A 23,723-nucleotide genomic window follows, 5' to 3' on the forward strand; every position below is an offset into this window, starting at 1 on the left:
AGATTTTATCTGCTATTGTCACATATTATACTATATATTATAAGAATATATCATACCATTTACCACCAAATTTATTCCTTCCACTGCACATTTAACAGTAAAATGGCGAGCGAGACTAGTTCAGCAGTACTGGATCTCAACGATGTGGACACTACAGACACTGAGGTGTGCAGCGTGGCGGACGACAGGGAGGGGTCGCCGCTCATCATGGAACCGGGACTGGATATTGCTGTTAAGGTAAGGATTATTATTTCTTGAAGACTAGCGACGAGCAACAGTGTTAATATATTATGCTGTGCCACACAGTTTCACACACGGAAAAAGTCAAATTTTTCTTGTTTATGTGTTATTCTGATGTGACCTATGTTACTGTAGAGTTTCATCTAAGTTCATTCAATAATTTTTGAGTAACCAACATCCATCCATATTCACAAACTTTTGTATTTATAATATTAGCAGGATTCTGTGAAACATTTATTTATTCAATAATTAGATATATTGTTTTAGACACACTTTTGAATCATAGTATAAACAATTTAAATTAAATGATGATATGAAATTGTAGAAGATACATGTTGACCAAACTGGTGATAATATTAAATTGTAAGTATTTTGACAATGATTTGACACACACTCACACTCTATCACGAACACGCGTGCTGCAAACCGCAAAATAACGTACTTTGTTTTTCTTTTATTTTTTATTAATTGTATTAACTTCCATTACATTAGATTATTTACCTACTTGTTAACTTTTTACTGTCCATAACATAATATGTAATATTTATATAGTTAACCAAGAAACGCAACTCAGGGTCCCAAGACACAAGTATTTCATTTAGTTTGGGACCCACTGTCGTACATTAATTGTAAAACATATAATGGACAAATAAATTTATTTCATTTCATTTTATTTCTTCGTACATAAATGATAAAAATCTATTCACATTATTGATATTTAACTAAAAATTTCCGGAGCATTTAGCCTATAATAATTGATTATTATCCCTACTCCACGGTCGAACGTCACGCAACGTTTATTTTTGAAGTGAAACTTCTTTAGGCGTGTTGAGAGTAAAATTTCAAGTACGCGTCATGGTAATACCGTCACGTCATGGAGTAAGGCGACGATTCTGGTATCTTTGAATCTTGCCGAAGAAGTTTCACTTCTGACACGTATGCTCGGCTCACATGCTCTTTTTTAACTCGAAACATGTTTATTAAAGTATGTATAAACATATTTACAGGTCGACGCGCCCATGAAGCAGCTCTCAACACTAGAGACGTATGTGACTTATCGAGTGCGTTGCGTGTGCGCACGGTGGCCCACGCCGCCGTATGTCAGACGGAGGTTTAACCATTTTAAGGTTAGTTTGTATGTTTGTAAGTTGTTTTAGTATAAACATGCATAAAATACTAGTGAATTATGAACTTCATCAGGTTTTCATTCGTCAGGTTTTCATATAAAAAGTAGTTTATACAAACAAACAAAAAATGTTGCAAAAATTTTGAGGGGTACCCAACAAAATATTTTATCAGCATTCTTAAAAAACTTCTAGCTTATTTCAAATCAATTTATTCTACAAAATATTGTATGAAATCAATCAATCAATACATGAAAAATTAAATAATTTATCAATTGCGATATACAGGATGGATTTTTGAGACGGGTGATGGGAGATTTTTTTACGCATTAATTGAAATGCGAAAAAAAAAATGTTGCCCATTTTAGGTTTGAGTACTAGAAATGACAGGAATTGCCAAAATTTTTATTTGCCATACTATATTATAATACTTACTGCGGACGCCACGTGTTCTTGACATACAAAAAATCCCTTATAACAAGTCCCTTAACAAAAAAAAGTTCCCTTAACCAAAAAAAAAATATATTTTTGTTGTCAAATGCAAAATTACTAATTGGCTACCTAAAGTTTTGATTTGTCCTTTGCCTGAAGGTTGCCTGGCAGAGATGACTTTGAGCCATAAGGCCGCCATTTGTACATTTTGAATGGTTTTGTTGTACTTTTTATTTTATAAGACTTTTGTACAATTAAGAGTAAATAAATAAATCCATACTAATATTATAAATGCGAAAGTAACTCTGTCTGTCTGTTACTCAATCACGCCTAAACTACTGAACCAATTTGCATGAAATTTGGTATGGAGATATTTTGATACCCGAGAAAGGACATAGGCTACCTTTTTATTACGAAATATGTACCACGGGCGAAGCCGGGGCGGACCGCTAGTAAATAAATAAAGACAAAAAATGAGGGTACTCTCTAGCTGCTCCACAAGCGGCTGAGCGCGTGCCAGCCGCTCGTGACCACGCCGCCACTCCCGCCGCTGCACTCCGCGCGGCAACAACTCGATAGATACTCGCCGACATTCGTCGCAGTGCGGTCGCTGGCGTTGGACGCGTTTATGGGTGAGATTTGCGTTTTTTTATCGTTTTGTTATATTTTAATCGTTGTATTATGATTAATTGGAAAAAGATTCATATTAGGCGGGTAAAAACAGAGCCAGCAGCCTCGCGAAGCAATTTTTGTGCGAGGAAGCAAAGCTGCTCGCTCTGTATGTACCCGCGTATATAACATTTAATTTGTTATTCAAAAAAATCAAATTTGTTATTCAAAAAAATCAAATTTGTTATTCAAAAAAATCGTATTTGTAATTCAAACTTGGAACTTTTTTTTATTCGTGCGAATTTCAGTATTTTTTTTTAGTTAGTGTAAACTTCAACATGAATTGATAAAATGTCATTTCTTAAAACTATAAATGATTATTATTATTTCATTTATTGGTAATGTTATTGGTAATAATTGGTATTAAATTTATTGGTTATTTGTCACTGCGTCTAATATCCTGTATATTATGATTCATAAACGACTTTCTTAAACGATTTTCAGACCGAATCGCAAAACATCCGATACTGACACACTGTGAGGATTTTAAACTTTTCCTCATCACGCCTGACGAAGATTTTGATAAGGTAAGTGTCTAGCGTACTGCGAAAAAGAATTATAAATTTTGACATATCTGTTTGTTGATTTGTGGTAAATTATATGTCTTATAAATACAGGGTGTCCCACCGTCGGTGTACTTAACTCAAGAGGAATTATGTAGTAGTTTAGTAAAAAAAATTCCAGACGCATTTTTTAAATTAGATCTACTCGGGACACCCTGTATACACATCACTAGTCAAAGATTTTATCAAAAAGTTTATTTTTTCGGCTAATTTTCAGACACGGCAAGACCTGATCCCATACTAAGCTTTCGCTTGTATTATGGAAACCAGATGGCTGATAAACATACATATATATAATTTTAAATAAATACTTATATAGATAATCAACACCCAGACACAGAGCAAACATCTATGTTCATGTACCTATTATTAAACTCGCTATTCAATTTATTTTTTGTTAATTTTGCAGGTATTTAAAAGTGAAAACAGCGCATTGAATTTATGGGGCCTCAGCAGCGCCCTCTACGGGAATAATGAAGCGAAGAGTAACAATGGTGCCAGGTAAATATATTTCCCATAATTTTCGTTAGTATGTAGAATTTGAGGGTAGTTTTAAATTTTTCTTAAACGAAACTAAATATTTTTTTTTTGTATTTACACCAGCTACAACTATAATGTCACGTATCTAAGTATGTTTTATGAGTTGTAATGTAGGGTAGTTTAATATTTGCCAAAACTATAAATATGTCTATACCTAAACTATTTGTATAAAGACATTTTATATGTTATCTAACCGTTGTATCTTAGACCGTGCCTATATATCTAGAACGGCTAAGCTGATTTTTACGAAACACTCACTAGAAAGGAGAAGAATATTATACGACAACATTTAACACTACACAAATGTACCTCACAAATCATAAAAAAAATTAAACCCACGGCTCGTGGCTCCACAGAGTAAAAGACCCAGAGTTCACCGCGGCAGCGGACTACATGCAGTCTCTACAACAGAAGCTAACTACTCTGTGCACGCTCACCAACAAACTGTACAAGGGCTCTGTGTCGCTCAGCGGCGAATATGCTAGGTGAGTTTGATTATATTATACGTTTTTTTAGGAAAAACCACAGAAGAAAAATTGTTTTCCTTATACTTATAGGTCACATTGTTGTTCGTCTATCTGTAAAGGCCCTTTTTCTCAAGATCGCGTGGTATCAAGTTGAAATTTAAATTTATATTTTCGAATGGATATTGTTGTAATTGTCTGCAATGGTTGGTGGTAATGAAACACTTTACTCGACTGTAGGCTGTCCATACTTAAAATGACATTTCGATTTCATAAGTGTTACTAAAGACAGATCTAGTGTGTGAGTAAAGACGGAATGATAGAATAGTGCCACCATTTTAGATTCGTTTCTTTATTAACGCGTGTTATAATTGGGATTTACTCTCGCTCGAACCGCGCGTGCGATGCATGCATGGTGCCTACAGGTATTTTAAAAAGCAAATATGTTTGCATCTTTTTAGTAGTTTTTTTTTTAACCGACTTCCAAAAAAGGAGGAGGTTATCAATTCGGCCGGTATGTTTTTTTTTTTTTTTAATGTATGTACACCGATTACTCCGTGGTTTCTGAACCGATTTACGTGATTCTTTTTTTGTTCGATGCGGGATGGTGTCGAATTGGTCCCATAAAAATTTTATTCGGATAGGCCCAGTAGTTTTTATTTTATGAGCATTTTTATCTGTATTTGTAAATGTTGCAAGTGCAAGTTTGAAGTCGGTTGTTTTTAATACAGTTATTGACTTGTTCATATATAAGTAAGCGTATATTTTAAGCGCAGGGCAATCTTAACCTTATGTAAACCTTAGTTTGGTCCAAAGAAACTGAGTAGCTAATAATTGGGATTTACTATTTTTTAGCTTGCGTCGCGCATGCGATGCGTTGGTGGTGTGCACGAGTTGGGTATTTGGACCCGTATATAATAGAGCGGGGATTTAGTGTAGCGAGCCTGTTTGTTAATTAATAAATTACTAGCTGATACGATAGTCGTCAAATAATAGAAATAATAATTTGCAATAAAATAATTTTGGGACTATAAATTGAGATCTTACCTATCCTATCTTTCAAGTTAGATCAAACTGCACACGTGGGGCGAATCAAATTTAAAATCGATTCAGCAGTTTTGGAGTCTATCGCGGACAAACAAAGTGAGACGTACTTTTTATGTATAAAGATTTATTATTTTTACTAGTTTGCGTCGGGCGTGCATAATATCTTTGGATGGAGGGTTGTAAACTTTATTATTAAATAGGATTTTACTCTCATTATTAGTCTACGTCGCGCGTGTGACGCATGGGCAGTATGCGCGGGGGGGCGCTGCGCACGAGCCGCGGGGGCGCTGGGGGCGGGCGGGGGCTCCGCAGCCGCAGCCCGAGCGCGCGCCCCGCTGCGGCACCGCGCCGCACTGCCGCTGCTCGCCGCGTACGCGCGTGCGCACCTGGATAAGATCCGCGCGAGGGACGCGCTGCACGGTGAGTGGGGTTGGGGCACTGGGCCGGACTTGCTATTGATTGTGGACATTTCAAATGGGAAATGGGCCGGGGGGACACCTTCTTATAGTGGGGAGGGCTTTAAAAAGAAAAGGACCCGATACATAGTGAAATATCGGGAACGGAGAGGACAGAAATGGTCGCACTGCATGGTGAGTGGGGCTGGGCAATGGGCCGGACTTAGTAATAAATCTATACTTAATACAGTGAAACTTGGTTAAGTGGGACCTGGATAAGTAAGAAACCTCCATAACTGGAACTCATGCTGAGGTCCCAACACTTTGGCACTGAATTACCTCTGTTAGTGGGACGAGGTAAACCTCTATATCTGGGATTTGTTCTTTCGATTTATCATCATAGTTACCTCTATAACTGAGACAGCGAGTAAACTTTATATGCATAAACCTCTGTAACTGAGATAACATTGTTTGTTTACTCATTCTTATTCAACCCACAAATTCCACACGTAATTCCAAGTACGTAAGTACAAATTTTGAGCTTCAATTAACTTCAGTTTTAGTTTCGCTTTACTATCATACAGATGTTTATTTGAAAAATGTCAAAACGAAAGCTACAATCGTTTATGTAAATGAGACAGATATTTATTTATACCTGTATATCTGAGACACTGGGTAAGTGGAATACCTCTATAAGTAAAACGACATTGCAGGTCCCTTGATGTCTCACTTAACCAGGTTTCACTGTATTATAAAGCTGAAGAGTTTGTTTGATTGAACGCGCTAATCTCAAGAACTACTGGTCTGATTTGAAAAATTCTTTCAGTGTTAGATAGCCCATTTAACGAGGAAGGCTATAGGCTATATATCATCACGCTAAGATCAACAGGAGCGGAGCCACGCGGGTAAAATTATTCCGGCGCGGTTATTTCACCTTTAGATTATACAAAATTAAATATGAGGCTCTGGCTCTCTTGCTTGGCATAGCCTGTGTTAAGGCTATATTAAGGCTTAGTATTGAACGTGGGCGTTTCAAAAGGGAAATGGGCCGGGGGGGGCACCCACTTAGTGGGGATTTTGGACTTTAAAAAGGAAAGGGCCCGATACATAGTGAAATAAATATCGGGAACAGAAAGAGGGTCGTGCTGCACGGTGAGTGGGACTGGCCGGGGGGGGGGGGGGGGTTGGGCACTGGGCCAGTAATTATTCTGTTGTTTTACAACGTAGAATTCAGAGATGTGTTATAAAAATGACCACCCTCTGATGATGTTAAAAAAATTGTATTCAATCATATAATGCAATTCAAATTCATCTCAATTGTGAGAAATTAAATTTTAACATCTAATCGTTAGCAAAATTTATATAATTGTTCAAACAATTAATTAAAAAAATTGATTTCAGCTGCGTACGTCTCTGGCACCAACCAGTCGGATGAATGTCATAACAGGTATTTATTAGTTTTTACCATAATATCATCATCAACATATATTTGTTATGATTAGATATCATTGTAACCTCAATTAAATTAAAAAAATACAATCGACCATACCACAATTATTAAGGTATTTATTTATTTAAATTTTTCAATCATTTGTCATTTATTTCCTCTGTAAGTTTTAGTTGTAGAAATCAAATGTAATTTATTTATTTCTTTCTGATACCTTTCCTAAATTTACAATCAAATTCAAAATCACACAATGTCCTTACAGACTAGAGCAAGCCTCAGAAGCGTTAAGATCTGAACTATCAGATTGGATACCGAAAACGCGGTCAGAAATCAAATCTCTCCTACTAGACCTCGCTGACAGACAAGTGGCGATACATTCCCAATCTCTCATGGGCTGGGAAGCGGCTTTAAAACTATCAAATGAAACAGACATAAGCGAACTATTCAAAACAGTATCGAAAACGGCAGTACAAAATCTATCACCTTCAAAATGTCCTACAGACAACGATTTTGACAACAGTGAAATTGACAGCGACCTAGATACGGATAAAAAAGAAAGCTTCAACGGTTACGAGCAAGATCTGGGCATTAATGATGAAAATAATGATTCGGAAACGTATTCCAATTTTAATGATGTTAATGATAAAGATGAGGATAATGTCATTAATGATAATCATGAACAAAGTAATGATAATAAAAGCAATGAAGAAAGAAGTAATGAAGAAAGAAGTAATGATAAATCGACAGAATTTTCCGACCCATTGCAAAGTTTCACAGATGTGGAATTGTCCTGATTGTGCGATACGCTATTCTGTGATGTCTTCAGACAGATTACACATTGAACTGTATATATTGAATAAATTATTTTGAGTGTACAATAATTTATTTTTGTAGTGTAGTTATTTGACTGTAACGTCTTTAATTTTTAACCGACTTCAAAAAAAGAGGATATTCAATTCGGTAGGTATTTTTTTTTATTTGGTCTTTTTAATGTTGACGTAATAAGTATGCATAATAATAAAATAGAATTATTATTTTCTGAATCAGTTAAAATTTTATATTAGAAATCATACTCAAGTGAGAACAATTTTACATAAAGAATTTTCGATTAATATACTATGGGCATATAAACAAGACAATTTTAGAATTAAATCTATTACGAACTTGATGAAAATACCTTGTACATATAATAATTTATCACACAAATCTAATAGCAAATTTAAACAATAATATTAAAGGTTATAAAAATTAATAAATATTTTCCAATTAGGGGTTCCGCAAAGATCAATTCTCGGACCGATTTCATTTCTTATATAAACAATAAACAACTTATATACGTGTTAACATGGACGTATAAAAAAAGACGGACGGTATATCGCCTAAACATTGAGTGAAGCCTAGTAATGGCGGCGAAACATCCATGTGTGTATGCCATGTTGCCATGGCAACAGCTGTCCTGATGGCAATGGCGGCTGTATTTTTTTCTATAAATTTTGCCGTAATAATTTTGTCATTAAAACATAAAAGAAATAACTTGCTTCCCTGTGGAATGTAATCCCTTGTGTTTTGTTATTTAAAATTGTACTGTTGCGACACCATTTAACCACGCAAGACGGCATTTTAAATATTTTTTGTGAAACAGTGACGCAGTTAATCAGTCGGTAGTTCACGACGTAATGGCGGCCGACTAGCTTACTATTGTGAGAGTGTGTGCGTGTTTATTGTCTTTACACGATCGCTAGCTTACTATGGTGGCTTCACGTTGTTTGTTCGTAATACGGCGTCCGTCTTTTTTTATACGTCCATGCGTGTTAATATAATTTGTGAAACTTTAGCGTAGATTTTTTTATGAAACCAGCACCAATATTTAATTTAAATTTTGACCAAAAAAAGTGCCCGCTTTTAGTATGACGTACTAAAAAATATTTAATTCTCTATATTTCGAATGAAAGGTCATGGAATGCATTATAATAATACGCATTGTGAAGTTAACTTTGTGACCATCAAATACCTAGCTTTCGATTTTCGTAGTTACCATGGCAACGAGGTATATATCCCGCGCTTTTTGACAATATATTTGTTGACATTTGGACAGATAAAAAAAAACATTTTTTTATTTAAGTAACATATAAGCTCTTATCCATTAATTTTTCTTATTGTTTAAATAAAAGTACCTACTTACTGTAAAATAAATAGCAATAATCATAAATGTGAAAGAAATCCTTAAGTATGTACATGTTTTGTTGAAGCCGAACTGCTAGACCGATTGTAATAAATTTACATTTGATATTTTTGTGTATATATTGTTTTTGTAAATATCTTCCAGCAATAATAAATTCGTACTTAACTATATAATAAATTCACGAAACAAATAATCTTCTGCATAATTTATTTTAAGGCATATAACATAAGGTAAACATAAAGCATAATTGACAATATAAAAAACGTTTTCTAATATTTAAGACAATAAAAGTATAATGGGAATTAGAAAATGTACTGTAATATCATAAAATATAGATATCAATATAATAAATGGAAGTTGCCAAAAATCTAGTTGCAGTATTAAAATAATAAAATATGTTCTTTGTATAAAGTCTTCTAATAAAAAATGTATCCAACTTTTATCGTATTTAATGTAAGTTTTAAACATGTTTTTAAATATATATTTGAGTCATGGACGTATAAAAAAAGACGGACGCCGTATTACGAACAAACAACGTGAAGCCACCATAGTAAGCTAGCGATCGTGTAAAGACAATAAACACGCACACACTCTCACCATAGTAAGCTAGTCGGCCGCCATTACGTCGTGAACTACCGACTGATTAACTGCGTCACTGTTTCACAAAAAATATTTAAAATGCCGTCTTGCGTGGTTAAATGGTGTCGCAACAGTACAATTTTAAATAACAAAACACAAGGGATTACATTCCACAGGGAAGCAAGTTATTTCTTTTATGTTTTATTGACAAAATTATTACGGCAAAATTTATAGAAAAAAATACAGCCGCCATTGTCATCAACACAGCTGTTGCCATGGCAACATGGCACACACACATGGATGTTTCGCCGCCATTACTAAGCTTCACTCAATGTTTAGGCGATATACCGTCCGTCTTTTTTTATACGTCCATGATTTGAGTTATATTTTTTGGCGGTTGGTTTTTCATATCATAATAATTAAGTACCTTATTGTATAATTGTACAAAGCGTATTTATTTAAATAAAATTTCAACCTGTAATTTTGTTTTATTTTCATGCAAAGGAACACTTGCGGCCTCGCCCTATTTTCCAAAACCTAATCCATACTAATATTATAAATGTGAAAGTAACTCTGTCTGTCTGTCTGTTACTCAATCACGCCTTAACTACGGAACCAATTTGCATGAAATTTGGTATATAGAGATATTTTGATACCCGAGAAAGGACATAGGCTACTTTTTACCCCGGGAAATAGGTTAGGTCTTATCCCGGAAATCCCACGGGAACGGGAACTATACGGGTTTTTCTTTGACTGCGCGGGCGAAGCTGCGGGTGGAAAGCTATACTAAAACCTTCTCCTTGAATAAGCCTATCTATTAAAACATAGCATCAAAATCTGTTGCATTGCTTTTAAAGATTTAAGCATACATAGGGATAGAGAAAGCAACTTTGCTTCATACTTTGTAATGATAACATAAAATTACTCTAATTTCATGATACTAAAATTATACAGGTGAAAAGGAAAACCCGCATAGTTCCCGTTCCCGTTGGATTTCCGGGATAAAACCTATTCTATATGTTAACCCAAGTTTCCCTCTATATGTGTGCTAAATTTCATTGTAGGTAATCGGTTCAGTAGAATTTGCGTGAAAGAGTAACAAACACACACACATCCTCACAAACTTTCGCATTTATAATATTAGTAGGATAGGATGGTGTAGGCTTTTTCTTGAAGGTTCCCATGTCGGTTGGGGAACTCGGAAGGTAGGTTGATCTACAATACTGTGGGTCGAGGCAAGAAATGACAAGGATTTTGAAGATACCTGACATTGATGAAGCTTATGTACCAGAATTACATAGGCTACAGAAATATATATACTTGTTTTTGCCCGCGGTTGAAGCCGCGTTGTGCAGTTAGTATTTCAAAACAGGATTAAAACAAAACGACATTTATGAACATTATCTTTTTATTTAAAATAACATCACAATAATTAGACACAGTGTATTATTTTGTGCGTAATGGACTGTAAACAAATGTATAATTTTTTATTTATAAAAAAAAAATAGCACATAATTCGCACGTAATGGTAAAAATAATTTGGAAGACATAACTAGGTACATATAAATTAATTGAATATTATTTTTCATTGCGGTTCTTTGTTTGAATTTTGTTAAACGATTGATACAGCGCTTCCAGCGGTCTTTCAAGGAACTAAAAAAATAACTTTTTATTACAATACATTGTTTTTGTAAGCTCTGAATCGGTGGTAAATGTAAAAAAATATGTAATGACGATTCAAAAGTGCTTCTAGAAGAAGTCTAAATTGAATAAATAAATATTTGAGTTTAAGTAAGTACATGAATTCTTGTTGCTTTTTTCTAATAAAATACCATGGATAAAAACTAATCGTAGAAACTATGGCCGTTCATAAGATCTTTTAAAGTGAAAATTTTATTACATCGTCTCAAACTTTTTGGTCTGTGTAGCGCATGTCGCGTGTATGGCGGCTGCCGAGTAGGTATACCTACTCGGCAGCCGACCGACACGCGACATGCGCTACACAAAGCAGTGTTCGGAACCGTTCGAACAGTTTCACTTTTACCGTGGTTTCATAAAACCACACAACATTTTTTTTGCATTTTTTTACTTAAATAATACTGTTAGTAGGTAAACTGGGCGGAACGCGATAATAATAAACCTAACGATATATTTTCAAACAACGCGACGTAAGGATTTGTGCTATACAGGGTGTCCCAAAACTCAACGTCAAGCCAAAACAGGGCGATAGGATTGATTGTAACCATCATGAGAAAAATCTGAAAAAAAATCTATTCCATGCAGTTTGAAAAATATGGGCATTTAAGAAAAACCTAAAAATTTGGTCAACCTGTAACTATTTTTCGGTTATTTTGGTTAATTTTTATTATTTTTGTTCATTTAAACTTTGGAACCGTAACCCTAAATAACATTTCTAGAACCACAGTCAAAAATAATGACACAATTGCCCCAAGTTTCCTTGAATTGAAGACTATTTGTTAAACTATGAATTTAAAATTTTCAAAATTTGTCGACTTTGACGGCCCCTCCTTTAAAAAAAATGTACTAGAGTATCTTGGCAAGTGCCATTAAAAGTTGGCGCATTTAATCAGGATTGTAAAAAAGTACAATACTTGTTAGTTTCATACTAAAAAAAATGAATGAAAAAATAAAAACCTCAAGTAACCCGATTTTTGCTAACCCATTTTATTCAGTTAAAATGTTTTTTATTCGCACAAACTCTTGGTAGGTTCTTAGTTTTACGGCAAAATGATAAGAGAGATGGATAGTGGACATGTTTGCCATGAGTGAGCGAGACAGATAGTGACGCCACTTTTACCAAAGTCAACAAAAGTAAGTAAAATTAAAAAAATAATTAAAAATCTTGACCTAGTTTACTTTAGGTTTATTGAAATAAAAGTCAGATAGGGAAATAACATTTTTTATTACAATAAATGTTCAAATTGTTTACCATCAGCCTCAATACACGCCCTACATCTTCTTAAAAAAGATTTACTTATTAGCCGGGCATATCCTCGAGAGTTGGTGTCCTCAGCAGCTTGAGAAATTCGTTCACGCAGCTCGGCTACTCGCTCAATGGGCTTTGAATAAACTTTTTCTTGGAGAACGCCCCAATAAAAAAATCCAGGGGATTTAAATCTGGGGAACGGGCTGGCCACGAGATAGTGCCTGAACGTCCAATCCACCTTCCCGGATATTCCTGGTCAAGGAAATCTCTTACTTGCACTAAACACGATCGGAACGAAACGGCGTCACTATCTGTCTCGCTCACTCATGGCAAACATGTCCACTATCCATCTCTCTCATCATTTTGCCGTAAAACTAAGAACCTACAAAGAGTTTGTGCGAATGAAAAACATTTTAACTAAATAAAATGGGTTAGCAAAAATCGGGTTACTTGAGGTTTTTATTTTTTCATTCATTTTTTTTAGTATGAAACTAACAAGTATTGTACTATTTTACAATCCTGATTAAATGCGCCAACTTTTAATGGCACTTGCCAAGATACTCTAGTACATTTTTTTTAAAGGAGGGGCCGTCAAAGTCGACAAATTTTGAAAATTTTAAATTCATAGTTTAACAAATAGTCTTCAATTCAAGGAAACTTGGGGCAATTGTGTCATTATTTTTGACTGTGGTTCTAGAAATGTTATTTAGGGTTACGGTTCCAAAGTTTAAATGAACAAAAATAATAAAAATTAACCAAAATAACCGAAAAATAGTTACAGGTTGACCAAATTTTTAGGTTTTTCTTAAATGCCCATATTTTTCAAACTGCATGGAATAGATTTTTTTTCAGATTTTTCTCATGATGGTTACAATCAATCCTATCGCCCTGTTTTGGCTTGACGTTGAGTTTTGGGACACCCTGTATAACTACATAAATAATTATTATTTACTACATCCACAAGAATGATTCGTCGTTCGCAGCGGGAAAAATTACAGCTGGCAAAATTGACATAAATATCATAATTTATACTTAACTACTATTTTTTTATAGTTATATAAAAAAAATTGAATCAGACATATTTTTTTTTTAATGTGCCCCCTTTTTGTTTTGTGTAGACCGAATGGAACTTAAATAATAAAAAGTGGCATTTTTTAAGTTAGAATTGACTTTGTTACATTTTTTCACTGTGATTAATAAAATTGAAGACATTTCTTATTAAATAAAACTATTACACTAGCACATTCATGCAACATAATGAAGACACAGCCCACTTTATGGCAACGTTCCGATAAGAAAAAAAAAATTGCGTGTATTAGTCATTAGTGTACACACGTAAGAAGTGAAACTTCTTTATGACCTTATTTTTCAAAAAATAATTTACTATATGCAACTTTACAGAAATACGTCGAATCACGCGTGGTAGGGATAAGAAAAAGATGGCGCGTAACGGAAAAATGTCACGCGTAACGAAAAAATGTTACACTATTTTTTTTTCCAAACCCGATAAAGAAGTTTCACTTCAAAAATCATAACTCTTAGATTTTTTCAAATTATTTGAATTTTTACATGCATTGATTTACAACCACAATAGTTATTGCTATGAAACCATTTAAAACTTTTCACCTTACTGACATTGTGGTGAAAATTAAGTACTAAAGCAAATCATTTAAAAAAAGGACATTTCTGTATATCGTACTAAATGCATTTATATCATTTTAATTCTGTAAAAACAGTCATTTAATTTGATTATTTAAAATATAAGAAAAAAAAAATCAAACATCATCAAAAACGTTGCCATACACAAAAAATAAATAACAAAAAAACATATAAAACGTATATTTAATCTATAATTTAGCTAGTTGGGAATAATTCTGACAATATTGTGAACGCATCGACCCACGGGACCACTCTTGCTTTCACTTTTGGATCTGGTGTTGCCAGCGTCTTCCTGATTAGGTCATCGAGCGGGTAACCCTTGCGCGGGAACACTATTGCCTGTTAAAAAATATCACAATTAGTTATTTTTTTTTTATGGTAGAAGAAGGCAATTAATTATGTATCGTAAATTCGGGTGGAAATTGGAAATTAAAATGAAAGTTTCTTTGAATTTAGAGTTAATGCATTTTTTAGTTCGATCAATCCAAATTCTAGACATTCAAAGTTAAAAAATACGTATTTCAAAAATATTTTAGTACAATTAAGGTACTTTTCTTAAATTCTTGATAACATTTGGAACAAGGGAGGTGAAATTTCAGAAATATCGTGATTTTCACCTAAGTATATTGCAGTTTTTATCATACAACCTGGTAGCATCATATACTAGAACTAGCTTACCACCCGCGGCTTCGCCCGCTTTGTCTAAAACCTAATAAATTATATAGTATACATAAAGAGGAAGGCTCTTGAATCACTCTATCTATTAAAACAAACCACATCAAAATCCGTTGCGTAGTGTTAAAGATTTAAGCATACAAAGGGACATAGGGACAGAGAAAGCGACTTTCCCCCCTAGTCAAGTGGCTTTCTGTTAGCGTAGCGTTCAATAGAATAGACTACGAATGTATGAGATTGACGTAGGCTGTAGATACGTTTATCTTGACTAGGGGGGCTTGTTTTATACTATGTAGTGATAAGATAAAGAATACTCTATATACACTAAGAACTCACATCTTCCGACAGACTGCTAGCAGGACAGAAGTCGTTCCTTCCATCACCCGCGTATATAACCCTATTATACTGTTTCCCCGCACACCATTGCGCAAGCGCACGTGACTTGCACAAGTTGGACGGACAAGAACGACACGTGTTCTGGCGCATACACGGCTCGATGTATAGCCGCCCGTGCTGCCAGAACGCGCGGTTCGTGATCACGGTCGTGACCGCGTCCTGGTCGGGAAAACGTGGGCGGTAAAGTTGACATTCAATTTATAAAAGAAAAGAGCGTATGTGCCGAGCACAAGTGTCAGAAGTGAAACTTCTTTGGCAAGATTCAAAGATACCGAAATCGTCGCCTTACTCCATGACGTGTATTGCCATGACGCGACATTGAAATTTTAGTCTCAACGCGCCTAAAGAAGTTTCACTTCAAAAAAAAACACAAATTACAGATTTGAGCACTATATTGATATCTATGTGTATACTGTATAATAATCTAAAACTAAAACTTTCAAAGTCGTTTACGCTATAGAACGTGCCAAACAAATCAATTTATTATTATTTATTAAAACAATCCTTCACTATAACGCCGTCACATCAAATTGCGTCAGCAAATTAAAAATATCAAAAATCACGCCATTTTCTTTACCAGAAGCGTCATCAAAGTTTAAACCGGATAAATCTGGTCTCTAATTTTCGCCCACACGACCTTACGCTCTGTTTCAAATAGCATTTATTTCGATTTAGCAATTCCATGTTAATAGATCTATTAACAGATACATGCAAATTTTTGTTTTGTTTCGCGTATTGCACGAATGAATACAACACGCGTAATGCCCGTGTCCCTTTATGGGGACACAAATGATTTATTTTTATTGAATATATTATTAAAAAAAATAGATTAATTATTATCAGCTATGTAGTTAAAGCAGTCTGTTAAAGTTAAAAGTGGAAGAATTTGTTTTTTGTATGTAGATATATTGGCAATGTTTTCACACACACAAATACTTTTGAACCGAATTATTTTTTTCTTATTTTAATAGGTAACAGGAGGACTAAATATGACTTCATGTTTTTTAGGTAAAAGTTATTCACAAAAACGTTCATTTTTTCTAGTTAGCTGGTATTCAAGATGTTCGAGGATTTTTCGATACTATTTTTGGCACGCTTTCTAGCGTAGACGTCTTCGTGCATGTTAGTTTGAGGCGTGGTGCACAAAATAGCTCATTTTGTGGGTGGTGAGTGAGTGACACTTGATAAGAATAGGTACCACGTAAAACGGTGCATTTTTTATTTAAAATTTAGATTCATTCAATTCTTAAGGCCAAACCGGCCTTAAGAATTGAATGAATTGGAATTTATTTATGCCAGGTACAAGAAAATATTTTAGCAGCATTTAAGGATGGTTTGAGAAGTTTTTAACGACAAAAATACTCAATTCAGAAACCGGCCGTATGCTTTTTATATTTACTGTGTTCTATTCTTATGTGGTCACAAAAAAAATTGTGACATTAATTATTATTAAATAATAAAAAAGGTATTTTTTTCATACTTTTCTTCACAATTGACACAGATAATAATTAACTGGTATTTATATTACGTAAAAATAATTCTTCTATCGTATTTTTAATTTTTATACATTACCAAATAACCATTTTCTACATACCTCCAACCCATGCGTCTTGAGCCAATGTCCCACGAACACTGTATTGGCATCTGTTAACAACACTACGTCCCAGCCCCTATCCGATAGTGTTCTGATAAGCTGAGGCATGCCCCTCGTGGGGGGCATGGACGCTATGCTGTCTAGTATGTCATTGGGATGGAAACCCGCGGAGTACGCGTGTTCGAATACCTGGCAATATTAGAAATATATGTAGTTTATTTTCCACTAGCTGTGCCATGCGGTTTCACCCGCATTACTCTTCTCCTGTTGGTCTTAGCATGATGATATATGTATATTATATAGCCTATATTACTCGTGGATAATGTAGCTTTCGAATGGTGAAAGAATTTTTAAAATCGGTCCAGTAGTTTATGAGCCTATTCATTACAATGAAACAAACAAACAAAGTTTTTCTCTTTATAATATTAGTGTAGATTTCTAGTGTATATTCTTCCAAATTAGGAATCAAGTATTCAAGTATTTTTGCTGATGCGTATACACCTGCCAAATATCAACAAGGTCAAGTCCCTCTATTATGTGGGCTATAAACAAAGAAGAAGAAGAAACATTATAATGCACCGCCTTTGCCTTGGATATACTTTTTTGGATGCTACAATGACTGAAGCTAATTTTGAAGATCTTTACAAAACAGATAGATAAGACTTAGCTATTTGACCATGTTTACCGTACCAACTTCAACTACCCTCCAGTTTTTCAAAAAAAGACGGTACTAATCAATTTGTAGCCCATTTTTAAATAGTTAAAGTAACGTAACCCAGATAAAGTAATCTCTTATCACAAAGATCCCTTCCACACATACTCTCATCATTTCCAAACCAGTTAACTACCTTCAAATTTAACAAAAAATGACGGTAGTTTTGTATTATATTTTTTTACTTCATGGTCAACGTGAACCACTATTCACACAATTTTTACATTCATTTTGATAAACCCCCCCAATATAAATATTTCAGGACGATTTTCACACACGGCACGATCTGATCCTATAGGTACTAAGCTTTCGCTTGTGTTATGGAAACCAGATAGCTGATAAACGTACTTATATTATTTTAAATAAATACATACATAGACAATTAACATCCAGACACAGAACAAACATCTATATTCATCACACAAATATTTGCCCTGTGTGGGAATCGAACCCACATTGATTTTGATCAATATCACGCCATTCTTACTTATTGTGTAAATGCATCATCAAATACACTGTGAAAGTATTCACAAATCACTTCCACACATCACTTGAACATCTCTCCATGCTACGTGCCTTGGCACAGCACCAAGTGACCTTGGCCCCGACCATTGCCGCGGGACGATATCCGCACACTTACGTCATGGCCATGTAATCGGTGAACATGTGAGCTATATAAGTACATATCTATACTAATATTATAAAGCTGAAGCTGTTTGTTTGTTTGAACACGCTAATCTCAGGAACTACTGGTCCGATTTGAAAAATTATCTCGGTGTTAGATGGCTCATATGTCGAGGAAGGTTATAGGCTATCATCACGCTAAGCAGGAGCGGAGCAATGCGGGTGAAACCGCGGAACACAGCTAGTTATGTATACGAAGGAAAATCGTGAGATGATCGATCTCATCTCAGAATCTCGGAATCCAATTATTGGATCAAAAAGTAAGTCGGCAACGCATCTGCAGAGGCAGTGGACTCGCTTACAATCAGGCACTCCACAAACCTGTTTGCTCACTCTATAATATATATAAAAAATACTGGACGGATTTGGATGAAACTTTATAGCAATATAGGTCATCCGAATAACACGAGAGCTATATAAATTATAAATACATGGTTTTTTTCCCGCAGTTTTGACCGAGGGTGAAACCGCGCGGTACAGCTAGTAAATATGATGTAATGGAGAAGCGAATGCAGGTACTTGAGTAAATAAAAGATGTAATTATTATTGAAAAAAAATTAATGCATTGTCATGTTATTAATGATAAACACGTGATCTATATATAATGGTTAAGCGGAAAATGTATTTGAACAATTAATCCATCAAGACCATTTGTATAAGGTTCTACCAGGAAAAGTTCTATGCTGAAGCTGAAAAAAATCGTCTCCTATCCGAAAATAAAAATTTGTGAACATACATTCTAGCCTGAAACTTTCCTTTTTTGTGAAGTCGGTAAAAAACCGTAACTTGAATATTACTTAAGGAAATCGAAAATTAATTGTCGAGAAGTAATGAGATTGCTTTTCATAATGAGATACTGGTTTCAATTTGATCGCTCCAATAGCGATTTCAGCGGCTTATCAGTGAAACGGTAGTTGTTGATATAATCTAAATCTGATAAGAATTTAGTTATTAACGGCTTAGTGTTTAACACTTCTGACTCAAATAAAAAAGTTAAAATTTCAAGTAGACATGCATTTTTTCACTATATGTAAAGTGTTGCAATCAAGTAGTCAAAAATTGAAAAAAACACCTTATTTTATGCAATTTAAATTAAACATAAAAAATCATGCTACCCATTAAATTATATAAGGAAAAGTTAAATGTTTTTAATATCTAAAATTTTTATGGGAGGCAATATTAATTTTATTAATTATTTAATTTATAAATATTAAATGTCTGAACCAACAAAGGAAAATTTCTATTAAGGAAGAACAAATTCAAATTATGCAATGTTTGCTAATTGGAAAAACACAAAATAATACTCAATAATAAGTAAAACTATCCTCAATTGATACATCTATGACTTAATAATTATGTTTCTACAAGTCATTGCTGATGTAATATTTTAAAATAATAACTTTTATCACCTCTAAAATCATAAGGTGAAGAGTTATTAATATTTGTATTTAAACTTCGAATTTTTATTATATTGGCTATAACGAATAATTACATATATGTATTGGGCAAAAAAGGTGAAATGAAAATAAGATTTTCCGAGATGTTCAGCAGGGCTATTGCGTATCTCATTTGACATTTCATAGTGATGATAACTTTGCACGGTGCTCAACGATTTCTTGTCAAACCATGTTTTTCGTATTGGCTATTTTAGTTATCAACTGAAATGACGTCATGAGCACCAAATCAACTTGAAAGCCACCGTAACACATTTGACAGGTGTTTTTGTATCGATAGTTTATAAAGTGGTATTCCGTAAGCCAAGTGACCATCAAAAGGTTGATCACTATATTACTGTGAAAGGAACTAGTATTGAGCAGTGTTTTGTAAATTCTCAGTGATCGACACTATAATCCGGATAAGTTAAATATTAAAAATATATGAACAAAATATAGGAAGAATAGCACGTATATGATTTAACGTCTTATTTCAAGTGTTTCTATACTATAATCAACAAAAAATATAAAGATAACATTGAGTTAATATGTACTATCAACTATGATAGATAATAATTTTTTAAGTATAAATATATAGCCATTTTCTTTTTTCCAAAAGGTTTTTACTGAGCAATAGAAGCGTAGGTATCCATATAATTTATAAAGTATGGCCCGTGCTTTTTTACTTGGATTTGCGGAAGAAGAAAGAAAAGAGGAAAGCATTAAGAATTGAAAGGCGACGCTTACGTGATGCTAGTGATCCTGTGGTGATACTTTATAGCTGCCTGAAAGAGAATTTATAGCGAATTTTCGTTTGACAAAGGCTGGTTTTCAACTGGTGGTGGAGATGTTGAAATAGGAAACATTTTCCTTCATTGAATGTATTAATAGTAAGTCTAAAAATATCCATATCTTTTGTTTTTCCTTTTTTATGTGTAATTTATTACTGGTGACTTACAAATCAATAAAATTACTATTCAACATTCAACATTAATAATTATCTGTATTAGGTTTAAAAGACATTAATAACTCATTTATAAATACTTAGATATACCTACATAGAAAATAATACAATAATTAATGTATATCTTTTCAGTTATGTGATTCCAAATTAAACATAATGTATGTGGAACAATTATCATTAAATACTAAATCTTCATTTAATTTCTGTGAGCATCATATGAAGTATGCATAGAGTATAAAATATTATACCTGTTTTTAGGTGACTCAGGATATGCGCAATGGCCCTGGATGATGACAACAATATTAGGACCTGGGGACACCTGAAGAATACTATACCAACCTTCATTGCCTTGTCAGGAATACTGTTGAACGGTGTTTAGTGTTATTCAAAGCACGTTGGAGTTGTTTGTTGGCCCATAGAATACTTCATTATGATCCAGTTACTGCTGGTAAAATAGTGAATGCATGTGTTGTCCTGCACAACATTGCAAATATGCAGAATGCCAAAATACCCGAAATACAGGCATGTCTCAGGATTTAGAGGAGAGGATGCTATAGTTGAGGTTATACAAGATCTTACCAGAGAACAATATTAGTACAGAGACTATGTAATTCAAGAAGATGTTATGTTAAATAAATATTTATTGTGCTTATAAATGTATTAGTTTTAACTGAAAATTATTTATACTTGTATTTGTGATTAAACATATTTTCTTACTTAGATAATATTATAGCTTCTAATCGAATATGACAATATTTCTTGTATAATTTATAAATTATAATACATTGTTAATGCTCTGATATAAATGTGATGTAGTTGTCAATTAGGTAATAGTTAAGACAAGGTATTTAAGTAATTAAACTTTTGATATCTAAAAAAATATTTTTTATTTATTTTTAAAGAAATTTACACCATAAGGATTGTGTTAACTCAATAATTGTTATTTTTAGTTAAATCTAAACAGTTATTTATGAAAAACTCAGAATGGAGTTATAAATAATTAATAATAATAAATTACACTATTTAAAATCATTTTAATTTACTAATATATATATGTATATATCTTCCTGTATCTTGGTAACTAGGTAAGTGATGCAGCTAATTTTTCTATAGCAGCTGTATGCCTTTCCTCAACAGCCAATCGCTTGCTTTCCAACTCATAGGCCCAACGAGGCACTCTCTCATCTTGGCTTACTGAAATTACAATATAGCATAATAATTCACTTACATTTTCAAAATTAAATGTACTCAGTAGTTTCTTTGAGCAACTAGAGCAACTATTTTCGATTTCAATACATTAAAAAAAATTGTCACAATTAATTATATAAACTTGTTACTCAACTAACTATCTATAGTTTATAGAAAGGTAAAACACATTATTACAATAACAAGTATATTTAAAAATAATGGATAATTTAATGGGAATTAAATAATATTTACCTAATTCTCCTCAAGTACTGTTTTCCGACAAATCTATCTAATTTAGAAGCTCTCATGAATAGTCATTTTCAAAGAGATTAGTTAAAGATATAAAGACAATATAATTGTGCTTGAAATAAATAACTTACATTTTATTAGATGTAAGTACTATAAAATAGATTTTTGTTAAACATTTCATAAATCATACAAAGCAATATAAAGGATACAAATATTAAAAATTTTCAAATTTATATTTAAATTAATGTTAATATTGCTCTCAAAACAAGGGTTATAAGACTTACCTCAGTTTTATTCATTTGTTACTGTTTCTAACTTTCAAATACACTTGTGTACACAAGACGATGACCAAAATTGTAATTGTAGACAGACCAAAATTCAAAAGTGTTATGAATTTAGCGCCATATAAGAGTAAACATTTCAAATCCCAAGTGTTCCGGTTAATATAACACGTAAGATTTAAATATGCTCACGTATTTATGGAATATACGACCAAATGTATATATTTTTAATTTTGCTGCATAATGTCGATAAAAAATAGTGACGTTCGGTGTCATCGTTGATAAGCACCGTAATACACCGTGACATGATGTCCACTTATTAAGATACGCAATACCAAATCTTTAAATTTTTAGTGGACATCAAAGTTCAGTGATCATCAAAACTATGTTGATCACTTAATGTGTCAAAATTAGACAATAGCCCTGCTGGCTATGCATATGATTTTTTTAATAATCAACAAAAATATCAAGTTCTACAAAAAATCATTTATTAAATATATATTTTCTGATAATATTATAACAGAAGTATAGATAGAATTTCACAGGATAAATAAAAAAAAATATGATGCGGTCAAATGCATGAATAGTTTGAAAAATAAAACTTTAAACACAAGGTAAAAATATAAGCTTACACTTACATCACTCATATACGGAGTCCAGTCACAGTTACCCGAATCCCATTCGGGCGGAGGTTTCTTTTCTCTCAATCTATTGATAATAGTAGCATCAGAATCTTCATCAACTATTGTGCGATCAAAATCGAAAACCGCTAAATTTGCCATTTTTTTTTAAATCTCGCGCGCACATTCACACACTGGCACTCGATTGATACTGACTAGATGCTAGATGAATCTGACTGATCTGACTGAGTAATGCTATTTAAACATTTTCGCTTCGCGGAATTTTTCAGGTATTTTCCGCAAGCTCGCATTGTAAAAAAAATCGTGAGGGTGAGGAAGTTTCAAGTTGAGATTTTTGACAGTACGAGCAGATGAAGATGACAATGACAATGTCAATGACCCCATAATAAATCAATGTGAATTAATTTTAGGGCCGATTTTTCAATGCTTGGATAAAACTTATCCGTCCAATAAAGTATTACATGATAATATTAAAATATCACGTAAACTGTCAAATACGGGCAATTAGAATACGTTTTTAAAATGGTAGTTTTATACATTATTGGACGAATAAGTTTTAACCCAGGATTGAAAAATCAGCCCTTAGTCGGAAAAATTTGGAATTTGGTTTGTTAGTAA

General features: G+C 33.5%; 2 protein-coding genes across 2 annotated transcripts; one reads left to right on the forward strand and one right to left on the reverse strand.

Moving 5' to 3' along the window:
- The first annotated feature begins 102 nt into the window (after positions 1–102).
- Positions 103–7,930, forward strand: LOC149476096 (sorting nexin-7-like). Its single transcript, XM_089712666.1, has 9 exons — positions 103–237; positions 1,248–1,367; positions 2,287–2,428; positions 2,910–2,992; positions 3,438–3,529; positions 3,925–4,053; positions 5,300–5,499; positions 6,876–6,921; positions 7,184–7,930. The coding sequence occupies exons 1-9, from the start codon at positions 103–105 to the stop codon at positions 7,713–7,715; spliced, it is 1,479 nt and encodes a 492-aa protein (XP_089568792.1). The 3' UTR covers positions 7,716–7,930.
- A 5,628-nt stretch (positions 7,931–13,558) lies between these two features.
- On the reverse strand, positions 13,559–23,447 carry LOC149476097 (pyridoxal phosphate phosphatase PHOSPHO2-like). Its single transcript, XM_089712684.1, has 4 exons — positions 23,103–23,447; positions 16,954–17,142; positions 15,300–15,518; positions 13,559–14,627 (listed from the first exon to the last, which is right to left on the reverse strand). The coding sequence occupies exons 1-4, from the start codon at positions 23,244–23,246 to the stop codon at positions 14,484–14,486; spliced, it is 696 nt and encodes a 231-aa protein (XP_089568810.1). The 5' UTR covers positions 23,247–23,447; the 3' UTR covers positions 13,559–14,483.
- Positions 23,448–23,723: the final 276 nt, after the last annotated feature.

Source organism: Colias philodice, chromosome 29 (genome assembly GCF_061535455.1).
Source record: "Colias philodice isolate Cphi_HAF_F1 chromosome 29, ilColPhil1 Martin Lab GWU primary, whole genome shotgun sequence".
NCBI classification, from domain to species: domain Eukaryota; kingdom Metazoa; phylum Arthropoda; class Insecta; order Lepidoptera; family Pieridae; genus Colias; species Colias philodice.

Coding starts and splice junctions, on each gene's coding strand:
- LOC149476096 (XM_089712666.1), top strand. CDS start 103: ATGGCGAGCGAGACTAGTTCAGCAGTACTGGATCTCAACGATGTGGAC. Junction 2,429..2,909: donor GGCGTTGGACGCGTTTATGG/GTGAGATTTGCG, acceptor AACGATTTTCAG/ACCGAATCGCAAAACATCCG. Junction 3,530..3,924: donor AAGAGTAACAATGGTGCCAG/GTAAATATATTT, acceptor GTGGCTCCACAG/AGTAAAAGACCCAGAGTTCA.
- LOC149476097 (XM_089712684.1), bottom strand. CDS start 23,246: ATGGCAAATTTAGCGGTTTTCGATTTTGATCGCACAATAGTTGATGAA. Junction 17,143..23,102: donor GGACTCCGTATATGAGTGAT/GTAAGTGTAAGC, acceptor TAATATTGCCAG/GTATTCGAACACGCGTACTC. Junction 15,519..16,953: donor TCAAGACGCATGGGTTGGAG/GTATGTAGAAAA, acceptor TTTCCCGACCAG/GACGCGGTCACGACCGTGAT.